Genomic DNA, 26,053 nt, shown 5'->3' with positions numbered 1-26,053 from the left:
AATAAGCAATTTGACTTAGATGATTATGCAAAACTTTTTTTCCAAAATTCAAGTTTAAATATTCAATTAAAGATGAATTAAAATTACAATATATAGATGAAGATTATGCATTATAAGCAGATTTAAATATTAGATAAATGATTTAAAGGAAAATTAAGGTTTTGAATTATAGTAATTAAAGATTTATTAAAATCTAATTGTTTCAATTATTCTTCAATAAATAGAAATAAAGCCAAGAAGATTTCTTGTTTAAAAAAATTTAAATTATTAATAAACTTTGAAAATTTCTAAGTTTACACGGGGTGTTTGTACACGGGTCATATAAATATAATTTTTAATAGACTAATTTTTTGTTTTTTAATTTGAAATTGAATGCTACCGACATTATACTCTTTTACTTTTTATTCTTATTATATTACAGATAAATATATGTATTTTCACCTGCTCTGCAAGTTTACTTAAGGCATTAAAGGAGGTTTTGAATGCCGTTTTTAATCTACTAATATGACCCGTGTTTAAACACCCCATGTACAAATAGAAATTGCCATAAACTTTTATATATAAATTTTAAGTATAACTATTTTTAGCTATATTATTAAACTTTGTTTTTCCTAAATAAAAATTTTAAAGATATTGATAGTTATCATTTATATAGAAAGTCATAAATTCTAATAAGTAAAAACAGAAAAAGTAAAATTTATTTTGTATATTATTTTAGTGTTACAATCCGCGGATAATCCGTCATCCGTCATCCGCCACTTTCGGATATCCGTGATCCGTCTTATCCGTATGTACGGATATCCGACATGACGGATATCCGTGAAGGATAACCTCGGATATCCGTTGAATTTTAAATCGGGCCGAATTCATAGTGCTAGCCCGAATTATGTTGTGTAACATTTGTGTAACACAAAGTTGAAAAAAAATTTTTTTTATCATTCTGGCCAGCATTACAGATTTGACCAGAATTATGTAGTAAAAATCGGATTATCCGGATGATCCGTTTAATTCGGATGGGATCCGTCAATCCGTCACGGATATCCGTGATCTGTCCTATCCGTATGTACGGATATCCGAAATGACGGATATCCGAAAACGACAGATATCCGACGACGGATACGGATGGGGGATTGACGGATTGGAACACTATATTATTTTTTAATAAAAAAAAATATCTTATATACTAATTAGTATGATATTCTTTATATTAAATTTGATTATAGTGATTTTTATCAGTAATATATTTGCAATAAGCAAATATCTTAATTTAATAATTGGATATAATATTTATAAAAATTGCTGATTTTATAATTTAGTTGAAATATATTATATAAAAAATTGTCACATATATTTTCTATTAAATAAATAGTATGAAAACTTAGTAAAATATATAAAAAATAAAAAAAAAGTTAATTATAAAAAATATAGGTAAAATAATTTAGCCTTTTTATTAAGATTGATGATTATAGAAAAATGCATTACTAATAATTAGTAATTGAATAATTATATTTTAGAAATCAAAAAAGAACCCAAAAATAAATATATAGGGATCAGGTGGCGAAAAATTTTTTACTATGAGCTGTACGCAGAGACTTTTTATATGAGTAGTACGCATAATTGACATCTGATATTGAAAATCCTGCAAAAATATGCAAATAAAATTTCAGACATTAAGTTATTAATTATTTTATCATGACTTTTATATTATTTATAAACTAAATACTGATGTGAAAAAATAGAATTTACCATTTTTTTAATAATATTTTTCTAAAATTTCACTTTTTAATCCTTAGAAATTTCATTCAATTAATGCTAAATATTACAATGTGGTTAATTAAATAAGTATGTACAGTAAATATATTATATATATAAGATTAGCCAAATTTAGATTAAAAATACGCAAACTAATTTTTTACATATAAAAATTTTGATAAAAAATACGCAATATTGATGACCTAACTATAGATAAAAAATTCTAAAATTGTATGCAAATCAAAACTTTACTCCGTCTAATTCCACTATGATGGTGACGCATCTGTGTATCCTATCCCTGTATATATATTTCTGGGTCCTATCAAAAATGCAAATTTATTTTTTAAATTAAAAGAAATTAAATTTTTTTAATCTTTTTTTTATAGATATAATAATGCATCTGTATTTTAAAAAGTATAATTTTATTTATTTATTTACATTGACCTAAAGGATTTTTAAGAGTAGTAAATATAATAATAACTTTTATAATTTAATAAAAAAAAAGTTAAAATATATTAAAAAATTGATAAAAAAAAATCAAATATACTTTTTTTTTTAAATTTAAATATACTTCTAGAAATATATTAAAATATTATACTGGTTTTAAAATTATTGAATTACTAGTATAACTGAATTGAATTATTTTCAGTTTCACTTTTAAAAGTTTTAAAAGATATTTTTATTAATAAATAAGTTTATTTACAAATTTATATTTAAATTATTATATTACAAATATTATAATAAACTTTGTACAATAATTATTAGACATATAAATAAATGGATTAATTATATAAAAGCATTCTTCTAAAAGTATCTACTTAATAAAAAAATATATTTATTTATTTATATATTTAATACTTTATAAACCAATTATAGCTTTTAATATATGTATTAATTTGTTTATACTGTATATACTTTTAATTAAATTAATGTAGGCTTCAAATGGAATTCTTCTTACTCTCTTTGTAAAGCCATTTCAAGTTTTTTAAGATTCTTTGGTCAGATATGATGTTTTCATATTTTTTGTTTTAGTTCATTTCATAAATGTTCTATTAAATTAAAATCCAAAAATTGAAAATGCCAATCTGGTAAAACTTTAATCCTTTTTTAGCAATTCAATTCTTTATATCTTTAACAGTATATATAGATGTATTATCATCTTAAAATATGTATAATCTTCGGCAAAATTGAAAATAGATTATATTTTATTTATTATATTGTTATATATCTGATATTTGATATATTAAAATAATCTGCAATCACACAAAATTTAGCTATAATTGAATACTTTCATTTAAAAAAAAAAATTGGATAAATTTATTAAAAAAAATTACAAAAACCAAGGGTAAATACTTTAGGAGAATATTATATATATAACAATAATATTAAAATGAAAAATTAAATACTTATTAATAACATTTTATAATTATTATGAAAAGTAAATAAACCAATTAAATTAATAATAGCAATAGTAAATATTTTAAATCAAGAATATTTTTCAACGTATATAATTTACTTCATTACCTTTTTATACATATTAGTGAAAATAGAACCATGTTAGGCATATTAGCAATTCTTTATAGATGGGTTGTTACAGTATTTCAATAGGTCAGTTCATAATTGTTCGATCGGCTTTTACACTAAGTTGCATATTTGATTGTTCTACAAACAAATTTATTGGCCACAAATTTTAGTGTAACCGACCAAATACCCCGTTATAAACTGGCCTAATGTATATGTTTATAGCAAACAATTTAACATTATTAGATCAACTCAATATACTGAAAATATTATATCAAAAAAAAAATGGTCACTTAAACAAGTCTATAAGGCAGTTGAGAAGAATTTTATTGGCACCATGCGATTATGAACTTAGCAAAATGAATCAAAAGCTTTACAGAAATCTTTTTCTAATAAGGTAAATTTTGATATAGAATATATAGAATTGCATGGCATTAAATATGATGGATACACGTGAATAGATTTAACGAAATAAATCAAATTCACTCTTTAACTCTAATTTATCCGTTGAGCCCAAAATATAAAAAGATTAATATTACTATATGTTAACTTATCATTATCTAATAATTAACTTACCTGCAAGCATATCTTAAAGTATTAAATGTGTGTCTAATATTCGACTCGTTCGGTGATATTGTCGCGATAATGCAAATTCTTGAATTTTCGACGAAGGAATCTTCTAACACCTGTTTGGGGAGAATAATAAGCGATTTAAAATAAAAAAAAAACTCAAACTACATTCATTTATTGTTAAGTAAAAGTTATTCAACATACTTGCGTTAATTTACTATTACGAAAAGGTATACGTTTTTTATTTTGATCCAAAGCTCGGATGCATTCGTTTAAAGTCAACAAGCTTTGGTTGATTTCCATTCTACAATAAAATTATTCGTCAAAATAATGTGGAAAAAATGCGGACAGAAGACAGAAACCCAACACATCGCATACCTTGATTTCATATCAGAAAGTTCTCTATCATTTCCGGCTAAGTCGACAAAACTAATTTTACCTAATTAGGAAAGTCAATATACCATTAAGATTATTTTATTTATATCATAAAACGAAATACCATGAAATTCGTTTTTATGTTTCAATATTATCTGCAAGATTGCTCCAGTACTGCCTAAATATATTAACATACAACATTAAAGTGTGTTAAATAATCTTACTTTAAGAAAAATATAACGAACCGGTGCTCCGATTAGTATTTCCGAGTTTAATAAATTCCAACAGATTTATATCATTTTTAGCTTGACGTTCTTTTAATTCCACAATCTTCTTTCGATTATCCAATAAATCGTGCAGCTGTTTATTATAAATTTCGTAAAATGCTACATACACCTCTAAATGACTATTCTTTTCTTCCTTTAATGATGTAAAAATATTTTGAGCTGCAAAGGCACAAAGACCTAAAAAAAAAGGAAATCATCAAATTACTTAAATGTAAAATTTTTAGTTTTAATTTTCTTAAATACAATACTTACCATATTTCTGGTCAAACATAGTGAAGGTTTTGCCACTCCCTAATAACCAAAATAAAGATAAAAAAAATTTACCAATATATACCATACTATTGTATCATTGTATTAATATAACGTAGTGCATTAATACCTGACTGACCACTAATTAACAAAAAGAGAAAAGTTTTTGGTGAAGGAATTAAATATTCAATACGGATTTGTAATTGTAAAAAAAAAAATAAATCAAGGGATACTACACAAAGCACGTAGCTTTTCCCCCGTTGAAAATAAATTTGATCAATGGTAATGCCGTTTTTATAAAAACCTAGCATATTTTTACAAATTAAATAAAACCCTCTCATATAAAACATTAATCGTTATCCTCTATTTTTACCTCATTGCCGTTATCGTCTTCGTCAAAAACTTCATTAAATGTGAACGAGTGACGTTCAATACAATTCCTAGTATTTGCCCTAGTTCTAATTAATTAATAAAATTTATTAAATCCGAAAGTATTTCAGTCAAAATATTAAAGTAAATAAATCTCACCTAGGTTTATCGATTTTAAGAGTATAATTGTTACGGATATCGGCAATGTCTCTCTCATTGATCAAGATTTCATTGTCATTAAGCGGGCGTTTTCGGACACATACTCTGATATCGTCCTCTTGTTGTGGATAAAAGATATTTGGTTGTTTTTTACAGGTAGGAAGCGTTTTACATCTTACCATTTTGTAATGGGACAAAATAAATGAATGAATAAATTAATTATTAATTACGGATTACGGGTAACAAAAAAAACAATAATTGAAAAAAACAAAACTAAAGAAATATAAGCTAAGAAAAAGTCCTCATGTTTATATATTGGATCACGTAGCGAAGTGCACGCGTTACGTCACTGAAATTTGCTACAAAAAAAAAAAATATATATATAAAATTTGTGATACGTAATAACAAGAGTGACGTGGATTTATAATTTATGATGAAATTCATTTTTATTATATTTTTGATTATATAATACTATGTTAAAAATTGAAAAAGTTTAAATTTTAATATAACTGATAATAATATCACCAATTTTTATATCCATGAAAAATAAAATTATATAATATCATACGAAAAAATTCTTAAAATGGGTCAAACTCATATGTACACAATATTTATTTGAACAAAGTTACAATACTACAGTCCACTCGCTTTACAACGAATTTCGATTTAACGAATTCCTTCGGTGTTGTAGTTATACCGAAGATTACTAGTAAAATGCTGTATACCGTTTAACGAAGTAAGTCTATAACCAGTGTATATAATATATAACTATTATTTATAACGAATTTTTATTTAATATAACGAAGATATTTTGTGTGATGCGTTATCCATAATACAAGTATTATACAATTTACAGCAATATACAAAATTTTTCCGAGTTATACCAGATTTTCATATCATGTTAACGAATTTTAGGCCTGATTCACTAAACTAGGTGCACCTCCTTACGGGTGTAATGAGGTTAATCTATATTTGGTGTTTTAAACTCTTGGTAAAAAATAACATATGATTACATGATTCAGGAAAAGCAAATATACTACGATAAGATGAGTGATAATCGGGGTTTAATCAAAGAAAAAAAAATGCAAAATATTTTTTGTTTTTTTTTAATTAATGTAAGAAGTTGATATTTTTTTTTTAATACATATGATATTTAATAAAATTTTTTTTATTTCATGGGAAAAAAAATCTATTTTGGAAAATTTTCGATTTATTTACATCATCTGAAATTTTGCGTAACATGCGTTTTGATTTATCATATGCAAAAAAGAGTAGTATACATTGTACCTGGGAGTTTATGTACAATATTAAGTTATTACTCTATGATAATACATTTTTTTTAAAAAAAAATTAATTTGCAAAAATGATTCCCAGAAATGTTTAAATATACAACGTTTGCTATTCTCGTAATTTTTGATTATTAATTTAATAATTCATGTCCATTGTTCAAATATAAGTTAGGGTATTGTAATTTGTAATTCTATAACTAAATCACTATTTTTAAATACCAATTATACGTTTGTATTGCGATATAATTTAATCTCGAATTTTTGATTCGTAAATTTTATATTAGGAGTTTCGAATTATTTGTCCATTTTACCTTTTTTTGAACTATAATTGAAGTTCTTCTATATTGATAATCAATAAAATATATTGAAACAAAGATTATCTAAAAAAAAAATTTTTTTTTAGCTCAATCATTACATATATACAAATTGGGTATGATCATCTTCTTAAACAATACTTAAATATCCTCAAAAAAAAAATAATAATCCATTTTAAAATCTTTAAAAATAATGGTTTATGGGTAAAAAGGCGAAAGCCGGTTCTTATAAAAAACCTAATAGTTACAATGGTCGTAAAAAAATAATTAAACCTCCTCAAATTAACCCTCAACCTCCTCAAATTAAACCTCCTCGCGAATGGAAAAATTTTGCTGAATTAAAATTCAGAGTTAGTGATATTCAAACTAACGCTACTTCAACTAATATAATGGATGCTTTTACTACTTATGGTAATGTTTATAGAGTAGAAATTGAGACAAAAGAAACTTATGTCTCTCCTGAATGTTCAAATGGAACTGCTTATATCATATTCAAGTACGTATTTTTCATACATTTATTCTTTTTCAACCCTTTAAATTATCATTTACTTATCCCTTTAAAATTATTTATTTAATTAGACCTGTACCCGCTTATCCTTTCTGGAATAAATCGTTACGCTTTCATGGAAAAGTTTTTACGACTCGATTATCAAAAATATTGTAGTTCTGATACTTTCACTGATTATTCCTTTCCTGCTGAAAGTTTAGAATTGGGTGATTATTTACTATCTGGTGTATTTGTATCTGAAGCTAAATTTACTCAATCGGTAAAATTTTCTATAAATCATCGAAAACAAAAAATAATTGTGGAATTTGGTCATAAAGTGCGCACTTTTAAGCTTGAAATCGATTTTAAGGATATAATCGATGATATTTATTCTGAGCTTGACGCTTCTCAACAAAGATCTCGTAGTTCAATTACTATAGAAAATAAATACCCCGCAAAATATTGGGTATTAGATAAGTATCAAAAATCAAATAAATTTAATTGGTGTATTGTGATGATATTACTGAAAGTTACAGAGGATGGTAAAAAAATGCCTCGTTTTCATAAAAATAATGAAGAACCTGGTAAATGGCTAGTCTTTAGAATAACTTTTGATTTGGATCAAGTTGGTAAAAACTCTATTGAAGGTCTTGGAATTAATTGAGAATGCCGGTGAATATAATTTGGCTCCTAGAACTTCAAACATTAGTAATTTTCCATTAAAAATTGTTAGAGTAACTGATTTACGTAAACATTTTGTGAACCGTTCATTGTTAAACTTTGAAGTTAATTATATGGTCGAATGTAATATTTCTTTTAATTACCTTAATGAGTATAACCTTTGTGAAGAATTCTTTTCTTTATTATCTCAACAACCTACTGTAGGTCTCTTTTGATATTTTGGAAGGTATTTATTCAAGGAAGAAAAGGATCTATAAACCTTTAACATATTTAAGTTCAGAATTGGAGGATTTAAAATATAAAATAGATAATAAACCTAAATATATATCATATTATTGTGGTATGGTGCGTAAAGTTGGTGTAACTCCTACTACATGTTATATTTTAACTCCAACCATGGAAACTTCTAATAGGGTGATCCGTTATTTTCATGATAAGAAAGATCATTTTTTACGTGTCCAATTTGTAGAGTAAAGTTGGTTCATCTTCATCTAATAGTGATACTTCTAACGATGCTTTATATAATGGAGTTTATCGTGCTTTACGTGATGGCATAACTATTGGTGATAGGCACTACGAATTCTTGGCTTTATCTGCTAGTCGATTAAGAGATCATAGTTGTTGGTTTTTTTCACTATGGTTAGAGATTGGATGAGGAATTTTTCAACAAATAAAAGTGTAGCAAAATATGTGGGTCAGTGTTTTTCAAGTACTCGTGCTATTCAAAGGCTACCTATTAATGACATTGAAGAAATTCTTGATATAGTTAGAAATGGGTTCACTTTTTCTGATGGGGTAGGAAATCTCTTTCATTAACAAAGAAGATTGCTTATGAATTGTATTTAAAAACTATTCCAAGTGCATTTCAAATTAAAATGGCTGGGTATAAAGGTGTTTTATTTCAGTTAATTAATGTGAAAAATAATCAAGTTCAAGTTCGTCCTAGTCAACATAATGTGTTAGAAGTTATCAGAGGTTCTACGTTCATATCAGCATATCTCAATCGTCAGGCGATTACATTATTGTCCGCATTAGGAATTTCTGATGAAGTATTTATTGAATTAAAGATTTACGAGTTAGGAAATTGGATAAAATGCTTGAAAGCGAACATACGGTGTTGGGTGCTTTACAAAGGAATGTTGATGAATATGGAATTTCAACCTCACTTGCTGATCTTGTCAAAGCGGAATTTTTAAGAAATAATGATCGTTATTTAATGAATTTTATTTCATTATTTCGTACCATAATGTTAAGAGACATTAAAAGGCAAAAATTCGCGTTGGGGCATTATTAGGCGTCTTGAATGTTACCGAAACTTTACACAAGTGTCAAATTTATTGTTGTATATCTGACCCATGTAACCCATCCAGTAAAAAGGTAATAACTGGAAGGTGTATTGTACTTCGAAATCCTTGCTTTCACCCAGGAGATATATGTATAGTTACAGCTTTAACATGTAAGGCTTTAAGTCATTTAGTAGATGTAGCGGAGCCGCCAGAGTTCAGCTTAACGACCTCTATGGACATGGTGGCTGGAGGTCTTGGTTTATATCAAGACCGATGGTCGGAACTGTTTGGGAAATGTTGGGCTACGTCTATTGTACGTGAAGGTTATATCCGGACTCCTATTTCTCAAACACGTTACGAGACATAGATTTGAACGTGTTCTCTCACGAGATTTCAGAACTATTAAAAATAAAAGCAATTCAAGAAATGGACCCGGAATTCCGGTTCGCAAGTTAGCTTCTCTTATAGGAAAGATCACAGCAACAACGGACGCTATGTTTCCAGCCAGATTGCATTCTCGCGCACTACTAAGAGACAAAAATATTGGTCTGAAGAAGCAAGGTTGGAATGCTATTATAGAACTTTCCCCAGAAAGCATCGCACAATTGGAATGGTGGACCAAGAACTTACCTCTATGGAACGGACGAAGTCTTATTCCAGAGGAACCAAAGAGTTAAGAGCGATCTTATTCGCTCTTCTAGTATTCCCAGCGGTTGGTTATCGTGATATTCCTAGTGAATGTAGCGGTGGTGATCTAGATGGTGACGATTTCACGTATGTATCTTTATTTCTCATTGTTTAAAACTTTAGAGTATTTAAGGTTGTTTAAGTTATGTTTAAGTTATTGACTTTTTTTTTAAAAAAAAAATAATAATTTTAATTTAGTGTAATATATGATGAACGTTTGATTCCCTCCTAAAATGTAGCTCCGAGACAAAAATTATGGTCTGAAACTGCACGGGTGGAGCGGTACTGTAAAACTCCAACGAAAGCATACAGCAACTCGAGTGGTGGATAAAAAATCTTCCTTCTTGGAATGGAAGAAGTTTAATCCAGGAAGAACCAAAAACCGTAATTCACACAGATGCGTCAAATACCGGCTGGGGTGCGTCCCGGGACAACTTGACCATCCACGGCAGATGGACTTAGTTGGAGTCAACTATATTCTGGAACTGAAGGAAATTCAGTTCTCCATTCTCGCGTTCAAGGAGCTGGTGAACCAAACGGCATTGATTCGTACAGACAACACGACATGTGGCCAAATTTCAAATAATAATGTAAGGAACCAATTATAATACTAGATCACATGATTTTATCAGCAATGTGGTAAACAATGATTATTTATCCCCTGTGTATCCTATATCAATCATCAGGGCGGGACGATATCACCGGATCTCTCAAAGATCGCAGAGAATTTGAATTATCAGATTCAAAAACCAAGAATGGTTGAAAATGTAATGTGAATGTAACGATGAAAGATATCAAAAAATTTTTCGTAAAATTATCTCTTTTCTGACAAACTTGGTATGATCGCGAAACGCTCATTTAGCAAAAGCAGATTCTTCCGAAGTTGGTGCATTACGTGGTTAAAACATAAGAGAGAATTCCTTCCCATATTGCTGGTTAAACGGTTTTGCTCTCCTGAAGGAGCAGTCTATGCAATTATCACAATATATGTGGCGCGGGAGGAGAATACAGTATCACCGCTAGTCGATGGGCAATATGGACACAACTTGCGTGGAGATTATCATTTGTAATGCACGTTTGGTTAAAACGTTAAATATACTAGTTGTTTCGAGGGGGCTTGAGGGGAGAATCGAAGAAAGCCTAGAGGAGGGAGACACGAGGAAAGGTCTTCAGAGCATTTAGCGCATCTCAAATTACTTTTGACTTGTGGAGTTGCTGTACCCTCGATCCCTTCCATCTGTATGGTGAAGATATGACAAACTTTTCGCTCATCGCGTTGGATAAAGGTGAAATTCCACTTGATTGAGGTGAAACGTCGTAATGTACACATATAAGAAACGCCTAAGACGTTTATTATCTATAATCCGGGGAATGTTAACACGTTCATCAGTTTGGCGTTGATAAAATTTGAGGAGCTAACAAACGGAACCGTTGCGAAACTTCGGAAAATAAGGTGCAATGTATATGTCTTGCACAATTACGTTCTGATGCCGTAGATTCTCCCAAAACGGGAACACCACCAGAATTTCCACCTGTACTTCGTGTTAGTGAATTTCCAGATTTTATGGAAAAATCTTATAAAAAATCGAGTCTCAATAACATCTCGGTATTTTATATCGTTCTATTGATGTATCAGAAGAACCACAAACTAATTTAAATGTAGAGAATTTTGATCAAAGATTATATGCTGATGCGTATGAAGAATTTTTATATGGTGCACGAAAATTAAAGCGAGAGTATGATGCAAACATAAGAGGATTAATGAATCAATTTGGAATTATTACCGAAATTGAAGTAACTAGTGGATATATCGTGAATACTATTACGAAAGTTGATAAAAAGGAACCTCGCGATGTAAAAAAATCTGTGATGGAAGCTTTAATTCCAATTAAACGACATTATCGAAAATTATTTGAAGAAGAATTTTTATCGAAGGATCTAGTGTTGTTTTACCTGGGGTTCGTAGTAGAATGGAGTCTAAAGCTTATGCTTGGTATTATGTATCATATCATCCTTCGGAATTAGATGATGATTCTGAAAATATGATATCATTCCCTTGGGTTGCGCATGATGTAACATTGCCGGTAGAAAAAATCGTAAAATTGAAAGTATCGAAGAGTTTCCACGCTTAATCATTAAGATTTGGAAATATAAACATTGTAAGGTAGAGGACACGCGGTTACTAAAAAATAAGTGATCTATCCTATACATGACGTTTATTTATGAAATATGGAAACCGATATGTGGTGAAATAATAGAGTTTAAGAAATCACAAGGTATTCGTAAATTGGACAAAAGAAAACGATTTCATAAAATATAACGAAGGATGAAAGCAGAGAATCTGATATTGAGATGATAATTTTAGTAAAAAATAATAATAATCAAAAAAAATCTAGAAAATAGCCAAATTATAAAAAAAGAATTAGAATAGAAAAATTAAAAATGGTTAATAAATAAAATCAATCTAGGTAATAATAATATATTTGAGGTAGTAGGTAAAAGTACTACAACGTTACTATATGGAGTAACGGTTTTTGGTATGGAGGGAGGTAACTTTGTTACTAAACTTTAGATGTATTTTATAAAATTTTGTATGTTCTTTATCATATAAATAATCATTTTGCCAAAAAAAAGAGGAGTTTCCACGCCACCAAAGGCTACTTTTCCAAACAAAATTATAATTAACTCGAATATTTTTGATAACCTGTTATCTGAAATAGAGAAATTGAAAATTACAATCAATAATAAAATCAATAAAAAATATTAAAAAATTCAAATTTAAAAATATTGGCAATAGGTTAGCAAATTATTTTTAAAAAAGATAAATTTTTTTTATGGATCAAATATTTTAAATATTTTTTTATTTTTTAAATATTTTATCTCTTATCAATTATAAAATTCGCGATCATGATTAAACTCTGATCAATATTTTAGAACAAAACTCATGAGAATTAATTTATTTATTTTGCCATTATTTAATAAAATTACGTAAAAGAAAATTAATACCTAAAAAAAAAGTTTTAAAAAAAGTGCGAATAACTTTCTAACATTCCTATTTTCTTCGATTTGTTCAGCTGATGCAGCAAATGCGAATGTAAAATCATGCAACATACCGGTATCATAAATATTATGAGTAATTATTATTTACAAACACAGCTATTGGATGAAGTCAAAAAACTGAATTCAGAAACAATGAATAAACATATAAAGAATTTAATTGATGATAAATGATTTAAATATATATATAAAGAATATAGAGAAAAAAAATAACTAATCACCGTAAATTTGCAATAAGCTTATAGTAGAGCTTTAAGGAAAATCAGGCTTCAATTATTTGATTTATCTTTTACAAAAACCATCATTATTACTTCATGGTATTCATTTAAAACAGCCCAAAATGCATTAAATAGTTGATTTTTTAAGTTCCACACAAATGAAGCTATTTTAAATATATGGTTACTTGGTGCTCTATTATTTGACAAATTTTCAATCTAATATCAGAAGAAACTTTAAAGTAAGAAAACTTGAACAAACTTTCTTCTAAGACTTTTTCCATTCCTCTTTAACCTTTCAAATTTTTCTTGATGTAGCAGTTTAGCAGGACCCGAATAATTATAATAGGGGTCATATGTAAAATAAATATAAAATTTTGTATTTTTAATGAGCAGGTTATATAAAAAAAACGTATATTTTAAGAAAATGTTATATGCAAAAATAGTATATTACAAAAATAGATTATAATAAAAAAAAGTATAAAATTTCAGATAAAAATTCAAGGTCATATATAAATTTATTATAAAAGTGTATATTTTAATATTTAGTATTTTACTTTTTATCATACTTTGATTTTGTGACATGAAGAAAAAATTTTATTTTGAAATTTTTTTTTTCTCCTCTCCTCTCTTTAGAACAGTATTAACAGCATAAACTCTAAAATCATAAATAGGAATAGTGGGAGTTTCTTTTCTTTTTTTTAAGACAAACCATTCTGAACATTGGTATGGATTTTTGAAATTCTAAGTATGAAAAATGTATGAAAGTATTATTTCTACTATTTTTGCGTTTTTTGTCTATAAATCTTACTAATGTTCTTATTTTTAGGAGTGAACTCGAACTTCAAAAAACTTTAAAATCACAAGTGGATATGTGTTCTTTTCTCTTTTTTGTTTTGACGTTATTTTTTTTTATTTAAGGACATTATTAATGGATTTTCTTTCTTTTATTTAGGGATATTTTAACTTGAACTTTGGTATTGATTTTAAAATTGCAATAAATATCTCTCATTTTAGCATTTGTTTGATTTTAAAACATCATTAATTTACTTTTTTTTATGGATCTTAGCATGAATTTTGCAATCATAGGACCTCAGACTTTGGTAATTAGCTTTTTTTACTTGTTTTATTTTTTTTTTATTTTGAATAGTCATTAATGTTCCTTTCTTTCTTTTTTTTAGGAAAATCCAAATTTCAGCTTAGAAAGTACTTGGATTTCATATCTTGGTAATAATTTTGTACTTCTTTGATAGTATAACTTTCGTTCTTAATCCTTTAGCAACTTATTTTGATTTTTGACATAATTATAGTTTTTTGTTGTAAAATTGATATTGATTTTGATCTTGTAAATAACATAGTTATCATAAAATTTTATTATACAGTATAAATTTTACCTGATAAAACAGTATGTATTTTATTAATCTGCTAGATTTAAACATTATATAGAGGTGATATCTAAATTTACCCTATTTTAAAGATGATTAACATATATGATATTGATATACTGTAAATAAAAAAAATAAAATTTTAACATAAATATATATTAAGGTCATATGATAAAAAAGTATATTTTAGTATTATATAAAGATTATAGGATAAAAATGTATAATAAAATGACTAAATTTATGTATATTTTTTTGAATTTTTATTAGTATCACAGATATGACTTCTATTATAATTGTCCGGGGTCCTAGTTTAGCATTCTTAGACTGTTTAACATTTTGATTAAAAATATTAACTGAAATGAAAATTCTATTATATATATGGTAATAATTTTTTTTTCTTTAAAATGGTAATAATTGATTGTTAAAATATTTTTAACATAAAATCATAAATTTCAATAAGCAATTTCATGCAACTATAAATACTAATAAAATAGTTTAAAAATCCTTTATAAATTTTGCTAACTTTGTTATATGATGTTAATTTACAGTAATAGTACTGTCAATTTCATTATAAATCAACTTGTAAATTTATTAACTAAAATAATACTAATTATTAAATATATATAAAGAATATAGAGAAAAAAAATTAACTAATCACTGTAAATTTGCAATAATTAGATGTAAAGTCTCTTTCTTTTTCAGTATTACAGATTAAAGAAAATCATCAATTACTTGAAATAAATATATAACTATTGGCTATTAACCCAAATAACGTCTTAATTTGGAAAAATATCCACGATAAAAATGGCTGTTGCACTATAAAACATCCAAAAATAAAGGTTATTTATGAAGAATTGTAAGTAATAAATAATGACTATAAATTATAAAATATAATATATATATATATAAACTAATAGAAAAGCATATATATTCAATTATTTGTAACCAAATATATTTTATTATTTGAATTTATTACATTTTAATTATTTGAGTTAAACACATTTTAATTATTTAAATCAAACATATATATTGTATTAAATTTGAATACTCTATAAATGCATTTGAATTACCAATACTTGTGTTTACCAAATACAAGCTGCATTGAAATTTGTTTAAAAAGCGCTTAGATTAAATATTGAAATATTTGATAAATGCTTAACAAATATTTTGTATAACATCATGATGATATGTGATATTTAGATTACATATTTGTAACAGAAAAATACTTCCTGTCACGTAACAGGAATATTATGTGCCTGTGCCAAACTTATTTAAATAGCAACAGTTTATTACAAAAATTTAAAAAACAAATATGGATTCTTCATTAAAATGCAATTTAATGACACTTTATTCTTATTTAAATAATAAAAATGATGGTTCTTATATTTTTATTTCTAAAACTAAATCCATTGTTAACCATCAAGTTATTGCTAAGAATGAAAATGCATCCTGGGAAATAATTCATAATATAGAATCAGATAATGTTTTATCTGAAGCTGGTTTGGGAAAAAAAAAAAAGTTTTAATCTTTGATATTCTCTTTTAGAATCTGAATTAAAGTGTAAGATTTAAATCTAAAATCGATTTATATTTGATATTATCATTATAGAATTTACTTATTTTATAATTATTTAGAAACTCAAGAACAATTAAATAAAATAAATAGTGGCGATTATTATGGTTGGTAAATAACATACTTTAATGGCCTATTAATTTATGATATTAATCAGTTCGTAATAATTAGATATCGTGACAGAGTTAAAATTATCAAAGGAAGATAATGCTGGTAAGTAATTAAAATTCTTATCCCCTTTTTTCTAATTTATTAAATTTTAAATAATTTTTAAATAATTTTTTAGTGTATCGTGAGCAAATAAAAGGTTTAGAGAAAGACAATAGACGTAAGAAATTATATATCTAGTATTCTCCATTTTTTTTTTTTTACAAGATTATTTTTTTGTAATCCTTGTTGATCGGTTGAGCAAATTAGTTAAAGATAATGGGTGTAAGTTATTTATTTTTATTCAGCAAATGATTTCTTATTTAATTTATTTACTTCATTTATTTTATTATCGTCATTTATTTTGTTATCGATACAGCACTTTCCGATAAATTAAATAGTCTTACAGTTGACTATGAAAGTAAGACAGAGTCTTGCTAATAATATTCATATTTAATAATTTAATAATTTATTTACCAATATAGGAATTTCAATGATGTATGAAGATTCAATTGTTGAAAATGAAAGTAAGATATTACATTTTCGAAATTTTTATTTTACTTTATCTAATTTTTTTGATTATTGATATATTTTCGTTATAGGATTGAAATTAAGCTTGCCTTCCAATGATAAAATTCAATCACGCAATAAAAGAAAAAATGTTGATTTTAACATTAGTAATAAAAATAAAAGATCTAAAAAAAAAATATGCATCTCAAGATGAAATGGCTAATAGAATTATAGATTTTTTCAATGATAATAAGGTTGTTGATATAGTAGAAATTGAAGATTTCCAGAATTTTGAAGTAACTTACAATAGAGAAGAAGCAAACAGAAAAATTTTATTGAGGGGTTTGTTAGATAAAATGTCAGGAAAGGCATCAATTAGTTTATACCGATCTGTTATCCAACTTGCGCTTCTACATGATAAATTCAACAATAACTACGATAATGACGATAACGATGACGATGACGATGACAACGACAATGATGATAACGACAATGATGACGAATTCTCGAAGGGAGAAAAAAGGTTATTGAAAGAATTAAAATCGGTTATTACCAGTATACTTAGAGCATCTTCTGTTTTAAAAATTCGAAAAGATTTTGTTTTATTGTTAGTAAATGCAAGAAAAATGGTTGGGAAAATTGCAAAGTTCCACCTTCTTTTTGGAGGTTTATAAGCAATGATTCATGGGAAAATAAAATTGTGAATAAGATTGGTTAATTTTCTGTAACATTCAAAATTTTATTTTATTATACAAAAATCTTTTTAAATTTCGTAAGTTAAATTTTTTAATATGAAATACTTAAATTGTTATCAAACCCATTAAAATAGCTTTTATATTTAGAATCCATAAACTTTATTTGATTTACTTCAACTTACTGTTCTATTTAATTTCTTCACTGGCTTTTTCAATCTTTTATAATTGAGCTGTTTCAAAGAATTCAATTCTCCGAATTTGTGGTAAAAGCAAAAAGTTGGCAAAGTGCTATGAATTTGATAACAGCGTCCGCATTAAATCGTGTAAATTTAATAAATTTCTTTATCATGAACGTCACACTTATATCACATGAGATCATCATTTACAATTTTTGGATCATTTCTTAAGCTCAGTGCCCAATCATCACAAATTTACGCGTCACTGATGAACGTCAGGTCTCTTTTGAACGAAATATTAGATCGTATTGAAAGCTTTGTGTTATCAGAAAATACAGATAACATTACTCCAGTATTACTCCGGTAATAAGGGGTAATAAATTACTACCCTATGAAAAACTAGAGAAAGAAATAAGACGTGGAATCGACTGTGCCTTGTTAAAATTTGAAGAGAATACGCAAAATAGCTCTAACGTAATATATTTACTTTTACTTTTTAAGAGTATGTGATATTCAACCTGTACAACGGCAATGTTCAACCTGAGGAAAAGGAGACATTTTTTTCTTTCTATAATAGTCATCTCCAAAAAGGTGAAATCTTTCGAAAAAACCTAAACTAGTGGAGGTAATGTAGTTGTGTGTTTTATCTAAACTCTTAAAGGATGATTTATGCAATGAGGTTTTGTCAACTTAAAATATATGATTAAAAAGTTATCGACGAGGTGTCATCCCGTAATGATAGAGAAAATCGAACACCCCGCAATATATTTTGCGCCGATTAACTGATGAACGATGCAATTATTGAGTGATCGAATGTTCGTGACAAAAAATAATATGTACCGAAATACATTACTTGTACTTCTCTATCAGAAAATCAAATAAAAAAATCCTTGTCAATATGAGCAATGATAAGAAATAACCGATTTATGATTAATATTATATGATGCAGCTTAACCTGATCATGAATGTGAAAACGCGCGCAAATGTTCATGACAAATTATGATCGGTAATATAACAGTTTCTAAGTACTCCTCTATCAGAACCAATTTTTGATTCTTCTTATTTGATGAAACCTTGAAAGCGAAAACGCGCGCAAGTTCTTTCTCCGAATTATTTAACGATAAAGAGTTCAATTGATTTTCTATTCCAACAAGCTTTTCTTGACGACTATTTTGAGTAATCTTGCTCAACTATCAGCTTCATTTTTTAGATAGATTATTGTAACAACTATTAATTTATTGTTATGATAAAATAATAAGATATACGGTACCTCTATTGACAATACATTTTAACACATACTGCAAATCTCAAGTGCAGTCTGCAGAACCGTAACGTAATCCGATACTTTTCATATCTTCTTTAGAACAGAAATTCTATTTCAAATAAAATCAACGCATGCAAATTCCAGTTCAGCAATCACAGTAGAGTCTCTAATTATGAAACGCCATAATAGTTCTTGATGAGTTTACTGCGCATCTTTCTTTTATAGCAGTATCTCAAGTACGCACAACTTCGAGAGACAAAAAAAATTTTCACACTAATCATTTGACAGCAAATTTCATCAAATTCCCATAAAAAAGTAAAAAAAAAATAAAATATATGCCAATACTAAATTTAAAGAATATAACTATTAAAAAAATCCAAGTTAAGAACTTAGACCTTGCTATCTAATATTTAATAAGATAAATTTAAAAATTACAACCTCAACTAACTTAAATTTGTTCTTGATAACTTGATTCACTACCACAATGTCTACGAAGCAATTTACATTTTTCACAAAGTGTTTCTATATGACCTTCTAATATTTTTTCACTGTCTCTTTCATTTTCAAATTCAGCAAATTCTTTCTTATAAAAATTATAAACTAATTTTTGTTTAAATCTTTCTTTTAGAAACTCGTCTAGTAGTTCTTCTACATCAAATTTGGCATCTTCTTTGCACTTTAAGCATTGAAGGCGATATTTCTTTAGTATCTCAATTTGTCCCTCTCTTGCTTTCAAATCAGCATTACATAAAGAGGAAGAAAACCTATGACCGCACTGACAAGATAAACTCCAATAGAATTTAATTCCTCGTCCAATTCCATTCTTTTTAGTCAAGATTTCTTGAAAGTCCAAGTTTTTGATCTTATGCGAGGTTCTTACATGTTCCAAGAACTCTGGAAAAGAATTGAACCCTTCTCTACATTTACAAAAAAACTTATAATAGATTCTCTTTTTTGCCTCTTGAAAAGTTTTTCTTTTACTCTCGATTTTTTTCACCAAATTATAGCCATATTGCTTTTTCTTTTCTTGAAGGAGAGGAGGAGTAGTTGTTAAATTTCTTTTGATTGTTTGCTTAAAAAGTCTTGCTAGGACAAGAGCGGAAAATTTTGAAATAATGGACTTATTCATATTTCGCGGTTAAGCACAAACCCGATCTTATTTTTATTGGCCTCTATAAATAGTCAGATGCTCCAATTGGTCAAGTATCACGTGATTTATTTAAAATCCTGGCAAATGAAATAATCAATACAGTATAAAAAAAGTCAATAGAAACAACCTACATAAATATGAGTTCACAATTAATACTGCATAAATCGAGTTATGTAATCAAATGTAGAACTGGCATTTCATAATAATTCTTATAGGTAGCATTTTTACAAGCACTTATTCTATTCCATCAAAAAAATTGTTTAGAAAGTTGTAGTTAGCGATCGCATTGGCGTAAAATAATAAGTACTGTATACCTATGCTTTTTATCTTAAACATTAAAATGCAAATGTCGATATGATTAGTTTTTTTTTAAAAAATTTAAAATTAATTTTTATTAATAAAAAAATTATAATCTAGCTTTTTAAGATTTGTCTTTACAGTATATATCCTTTGAAAACCAAAGGAAGCCAGAAGATATCCTATAGAATGACCAATTCCTTTGTAAATATTAATTGATAGCTTATAGATTCCAACTAAATAAATTTATCATTATAATAGTAATATAAGAATATTCTATTCTATTTAAATTGAAATACTATAATAGTTACTAAATATTTCTGAAATCAGGAGAATAATGGATTAATAATTAAATATGGTGTCAGAAGTAGAGGTCATCTAAAAACTACCTAACGTTACCCAAAAAAATACTGGTGGAGAACTCCGCTTATTTATAATAAAGATCACCGTAAAAAATTGGCCCTTTACTAATAGTTTTTACCTTACTTTTTCTTAAATTCTATTGGTTAATTAGCTAAAAAGGAAAAAAATCATAACAATGTAACATAAAATTTCCTTTTATAGTAGGATCTGCAAAGAATTTTATATATGATTTTTACCTTAGGCCTGAGGGTGACCTATCTTATACTGTAAGTAAGTAGGGTTCTACTGGTGGCTAGCATTATGTAGAATTATGCACTGTCACGTGAATAGTGCAGTAACAAATAATGTGTGACGAATAAGTTTTTACCAATTCGAAAAAAACTGTCTCTCAGATAAATGAAAACACTGAAGGCAGTATTGTCATGGGACAATGTTCAGGACATGTTACACAAAAAAGAAATGATAACCCTCAAAATTTTTCTATGATAATCTTGTTCAATACTTAGCAAAAATGTTTAGCATCTAATTATGCATAAATAAATAGTTACAGAAGAGTACAGACAAAGCACAGACATGTTCAGAACAACCAAAAAAAGTTGCAAATATCAAAAATGTACAACACTGCTGAGGGGTGTGACGAATGTGATGATTTTTTACATAAGGCCAGTTCATAATTGTTCGATCAGCATTTTTGATCGGGTTACACTAAATTTCACAATCAATGTTCATAATTGAAATGCTTGATCGCATATATTGATTAATCTATGAATACAAAAGTTATCGCGTAGTCATTACTTTTATTCTTATAAAGTATAATTAAAATTTTACAGCAGTTAAAATGTCTAAACACAAGAAAATAAGGGAATTATTATCTTTTTATGTTATTACAGCTTGTCAAGATATGGAAAATGAAGATTTATTTGAGGAAGAAGGTGATTCAAGTGAAGAAGAAGAGGATGATTTGGTAATGCTTGGACTAATCTCATTACTTGGAATAAGATATTTAGAGCAAAGATCTTATCATGTAGCAAAATCAAAAGATTGGTACAATTATATTTTACTAGTGTTTGGATCCGAAGCGGTTTTATCCGGTTTTTATCCGATATCCGTTTCGGTTAATTCAGGATGGAACTATCAGAATTACCAATTTTTTGATTCATAATATATTAAATATTCTGGTCGAAATTATAGTCTATTCAGAACTGAGATTTACAATCTTTTTTCGGCAATAATCTCATTTAAAATATTTAAGATTTTATCTGGATCAAAACACTATATTTTACCAAAATATGAAAACTGTAGATTTAAAAAAATCATTAGAATGAACTCTATAAATTTTCAAAAGCTTGTTTCCCTATTAATTACTCATCCAATTTTTCAAAATAATAGTAATCATTTACAAGTTCCTATTGAATTACAACTTGCAATTTTTTTGAGAAGAATTAGTTCTAAAGAAGATATATTTGAATTATGTTCAAGATTTGGAATTGCAGAAGAAACCGTTTATTTATACTGTAAAAGAGTAATAATTGCGATTTTTTTTTTAAAAAAAACTTTGGTTAAATGGCCAACAGGTGAAGCCAAGCAGAATATACATGAAGGATTTAAAAATATTGGTGAAATGGAAGATATTATAGGTGCAATAGATGGTAGTCACATTGTATTAGCAAATGCGCCATTAAAGCAACCTGAAACATATTGGAACAGAAAAAAAAGATATTCTATACAATTGCAAGGAATTGTAGATTACAGAGATATGTTTATAGATTATGAGATTGGATGGCCTGGCTCAGTTCATAATGCTAAGATTTATAAAAATTCATACTTTTATCGAAATGTTTCTAAAATTATTAAAGGAGAAGAATATTTACTTGGAAACTCGGCATATCCTATATCTACTTTTTTAATTAAACCTTTTGTAAATTCTCAAAATCCTTCACAAATTTAATTTAATGTAATTCATTCTTTACATAGAGTAGTAGTTGAAAATGCATTGGAAGATTAAAGAACAGATTTATTGCTTTAAAAGAATTAAATGTTAGAGATATTTCTACTGTTGTAAAAATTACTGAATGTGCAATCATCTTACATAATTTTTTAGAACTAAATAATGATAATGTAGAAGAATTATATGAAAATGATGATGATGAAGATGGTGATGATGATAGTGATAATGATAAAGATATAAATCAAAATGAAATAGTAATGAAAAGAGAAGGAGAAAGAAAAAGAGAGCAATTAATGAATCTAATTATTAATCATTAATAAAATTCAATGTCATCTGTAAATGTTATTATGAATATTATGCAAACAGTATACAGTCGGACCTCTATGTACCGATACTGTTGTTTTAGGAAAATATATCGGTATATCAAATTATCGTTACATAACCGTCATCAGTGAATCATAATGTGGGCCAAAATCCAATTCTTGCCAGCATTATGTAAACTCTGGATAGCTAATATATTAAAATATCATGTGATTTGGATGAAACCTTTATGTTAACTCCGGCTAAATTCATAGTGTTGACCCGAATTAATACCAGTGTAACCTAAAGTATCAGTACATCTTACTATGTATTAATTATAAAGGGGCCAAGAAAAGTATTGGTATATGTTACATCATGAAACCATATATAATATCGGTACAATGAGATTTTTTTATTAATTGTGAAACGGGACATAGAAAATTTATCGGTACAGGCAATTATCGGTACATAGGATATTGATATATAGAGGTCTGACTGTATACAAATATTGAACACTACAAAATAAAACCTTTATTATTGTAAAATTATTACATAAACTTATCACTATTTACAAAAAAGAAAATTATATTAAAGCTATTAGAAAAAAAAAATATACTAAGATTATCCTATAAGAGAATATTATTTCATTAGTTCGTATTGTTTGATTGTTTAAATTCCATCTCTTTCAATTTTAGTTCATGCTCCATTTTCATTTTCTCTCTTTCAAATTCCCATTTCTGTTTTTCTACTTCTAATTTACCCATTTCACCCTATAAAAAGTATTATACTTAAAATATACTTAAAATATATTTAAAATATACTTAATTTAAAAATTGCAAAATACTTATAATATATTTTTAATATATCTAAAATATACTTAAAATTATCTTAAAATATATGTTTAATATATTTAATTTTTGCCCATACACTTAAAATATATTTAAATTATATTTAAATTAAAATTTAAGTATATTATAAGATTATTATAAGTATATTTTTTACATACTTAAAATATACTTAAAATATATTATGAAATATATTATAAGTATATTTTAAGTATATAAAAAATATATCTATAATATACTTAAATTTTAATTTAAATATAATTTAAGTATATTTTAAGTATTTGGGAAGCCAAAAATTAAATATATTAGAAATATATTTTAAGATAATTTTAAATATATTTTAAGTATATTATAAGTATTTCGCAATTTTTAAATTAAATATATTTTAAGTATATTTTAAATATATTTTAAAAAGTTTTTAATTATATTTTAAATATAAATACTTTTTATAGGGTCAATAGTATGATTTTTTTCAATCCTTTCTTTTTCTAACTCAAGCTTCTTTTCCCATACTCTTTTTCTAGTTTCACTCATTGTAGAAATAGCCATAGCAATAGTATCTACATTATTTTTTTTTTATCTTTTAGGTGTTTTAGGTACTATATCTGAAGATTCTTTGCTATCAATATCAGTAGATCTATTTACTATAAAAGAAGGTGCTATATTTTCACGAGTACCAAAAATAGCATCCATTTTCTCATACCAATCCCAGTTTTTTCTCTTTACACCAGATTTTTCGTTATGAGCTTTAACCTCACCATAGTATTTGATCATCATTGCTAACTTGCTTTTAATAGTATTAGGCTCTTTATTTTTTAATACCTTTACAGACATTTCATTAAACAATTTAGTTTTATTACCTTTTGTATACTCATCAAAATTATCTGCAATGTATTGAAGTAAAATATTAACTTCATAGACTTGCCAATTGTTATTAGACTCGCCCTCATTACCAGATTTACGATTATTATTAGATTTTTTTTTGTAGTTAACATCCTAAATTAATTTTAATTAAAATAAAATAAATTACAACTAAAAAATTAATAAAGTACTTTTACTCACTGTTAATTCTTTTTCGTCATTAATCTTTTCTTTTTTTTGTTGATAATTAATTTCTACATCAGAAACTTTATCATCAACAACATTTTCTTTTTGATATCTTTGTAACTCTGCAGATTCTCTTTCAAAATAGTTAGGCCCAGAAAAGCTTTGGCCAAAACTGCTTCCATTTTGTATATAAAAACTAGGAGCAACATAACTTTGTCTTGTTAGTAAGGGATTTTAGTATAAATCCACATTACTTTATTCAAAAATTCCAGTAGAAGGTGAAGGGTATAAATTTCTAGGTTTAATAGGCCTTAGTAACTTGTTATTTTTATATGAAATATTTACTTGAGGGTTGTTTAAAGGATCTTTCGGAAATTCCATTAGTAAAGAGGAAATAAGAAAGAAAAAACACGTCTAGTATACATTTTTACGCGTACTTTACCCTTATTTTATCAATTCGATCATAGAGATCTACGTTTTTGGTAGGTCAAAAAATCAGCTAGTTAATCGTTTTTGAGGTGAATTTTATTTGTCACAATTTTAGTGTAACCTGATCAAAGATGCCGATCGAACAATTATGAACTGGCCTATAGTCACATGATTAGTATTTTTTTTTGGGGTAATGCTAAATTAGATGTCATCTAAAGTGGAAGCAAATCACGTGATTTGGTGTAATTTTAATTAGATTAATTTTTTATAAAAAAAGATTAATAGAAACTTTAAAATCATAATATAAGAGAAGTGACACATATGACATAATTATTAAATTGGTTATAGATAATTAAAATCTGACATTACACTTATTCTATTTATATAAATTGTATAATTAAATTTAATTGGTTATTAAATCTGACAAGAAGGAAAGGGGGTAAAATTCATAGTAAAATGAATATGACGTAATATGTGTCACTTTCCTAAGTATATTTTTATCTGCTTTGTAAGTTTACTTAAGGAAAAAAAGTGGATTTTGCATATTATTTTTGACTTTATATATGAATGAATGAAACTTTGTTGATCATATCCAAAAATGGATAGCAAAATTGAAAAGTTAAATAA

The 26,053-nt window shown here is 26.6% G+C and overlaps 6 protein-coding genes across 6 annotated transcripts; 3 read left to right on the top strand and 3 right to left on the bottom strand.

The window, feature by feature from the left end:
• Positions 1-3,755: 3,755 nt before the first annotated feature.
• Positions 3,756-5,464, bottom strand: OCT59_026675 (uncharacterized protein; the record flags this gene model as incomplete). Its single annotated transcript, XM_066143338.1, has 11 exons — positions 3,756-3,768; positions 3,850-3,959; positions 4,048-4,147; positions 4,222-4,282; positions 4,343-4,396; positions 4,464-4,682; positions 4,758-4,796; positions 4,885-4,895; positions 4,988-5,058; positions 5,128-5,212; positions 5,283-5,464. 11 exons carry the CDS (start codon positions 5,462-5,464, stop codon positions 3,756-3,758), a joined length of 945 nt encoding a protein of 314 aa, XP_065992866.1.
• Positions 5,465-7,085: 1,621 nt separating this feature from the next.
• On the top strand, positions 7,086-9,745 carry OCT59_026674 (uncharacterized protein; the record flags this gene model as incomplete). The annotated part of the gene is made up of 8 exons (XM_066143337.1): positions 7,086-7,381; positions 7,465-7,497; positions 7,550-7,997; positions 8,258-8,467; positions 8,523-8,692; positions 8,853-9,028; positions 9,121-9,261; positions 9,348-9,745. The coding sequence occupies 8 exons, from the start codon at positions 7,086-7,088 to the stop codon at positions 9,704-9,706; spliced, it is 1,833 nt and encodes a 610-aa protein (XP_065992865.1). The 3' UTR covers positions 9,707-9,745.
• Positions 9,746-11,278: 1,533 nt separating this feature from the next.
• OCT59_026673 (uncharacterized protein) lies at positions 11,279-13,027 on the top strand (the record flags this gene model as incomplete). Its single annotated transcript, XM_066143336.1, has 3 exons — positions 11,279-11,312; positions 11,439-11,573; positions 11,663-13,027. 3 exons carry the CDS (start codon positions 11,279-11,281, stop codon positions 12,049-12,051), a joined length of 558 nt encoding a protein of 185 aa, XP_065992864.1. The 3' UTR covers positions 12,052-13,027.
• A 2,968-nt stretch (positions 13,028-15,995) lies between these two features.
• Positions 15,996-17,586, top strand: OCT59_026672 (uncharacterized protein; the record flags this gene model as incomplete). The annotated part of the gene is made up of 9 exons (XM_066143335.1): positions 15,996-16,182; positions 16,318-16,362; positions 16,427-16,468; positions 16,542-16,562; positions 16,631-16,687; positions 16,782-16,823; positions 16,888-16,929; positions 17,005-17,079; positions 17,180-17,586. The coding sequence occupies 9 exons, from the start codon at positions 15,996-15,998 to the stop codon at positions 17,584-17,586; spliced, it is 918 nt and encodes a 305-aa protein (XP_065992863.1).
• Positions 17,587-19,022: 1,436 nt separating this feature from the next.
• OCT59_026671 (uncharacterized protein) lies at positions 19,023-20,181 on the bottom strand. Its single transcript, XM_025316436.2, has one exon. The coding sequence runs from the start codon at positions 20,174-20,176 to the stop codon at positions 19,496-19,498; it is 681 nt and encodes a 226-aa protein (XP_025180498.1). The 5' UTR covers positions 20,177-20,181; the 3' UTR covers positions 19,023-19,495.
• Positions 20,182-24,526: 4,345 nt separating this feature from the next.
• On the bottom strand, positions 24,527-25,378 carry OCT59_026670 (uncharacterized protein; the record flags this gene model as incomplete). The annotated part of the gene is made up of 3 exons (XM_066143333.1): positions 24,527-24,946; positions 25,013-25,214; positions 25,317-25,378. The coding sequence occupies 3 exons, from the start codon at positions 25,376-25,378 to the stop codon at positions 24,527-24,529; spliced, it is 684 nt and encodes a 227-aa protein (XP_065992862.1).
• Positions 25,379-26,053: the final 675 nt, after the last annotated feature.

The sequence above is a fragment of the Rhizophagus irregularis genome, chromosome 6 (assembly GCF_026210795.1).
Source record: "Rhizophagus irregularis chromosome 6, complete sequence".
Lineage (NCBI taxonomy): Eukaryota > Fungi > Glomeromycota > Glomeromycetes > Glomerales > Glomeraceae > Rhizophagus > Rhizophagus irregularis.
The sequence above is the reverse complement of the archived record's forward strand: the minus strand, read 5'-3'. Positions and strand labels throughout refer to the sequence as shown.

What these genes read in the sequence shown, in the direction of transcription:
- OCT59_026671 (XM_025316436.2), bottom strand. Translation starts at nt 20,176, where the DNA reads ATGAATAAGTCCATTATTTCAAAATTTTCCGCTCTTGTCCTAGCAAGA.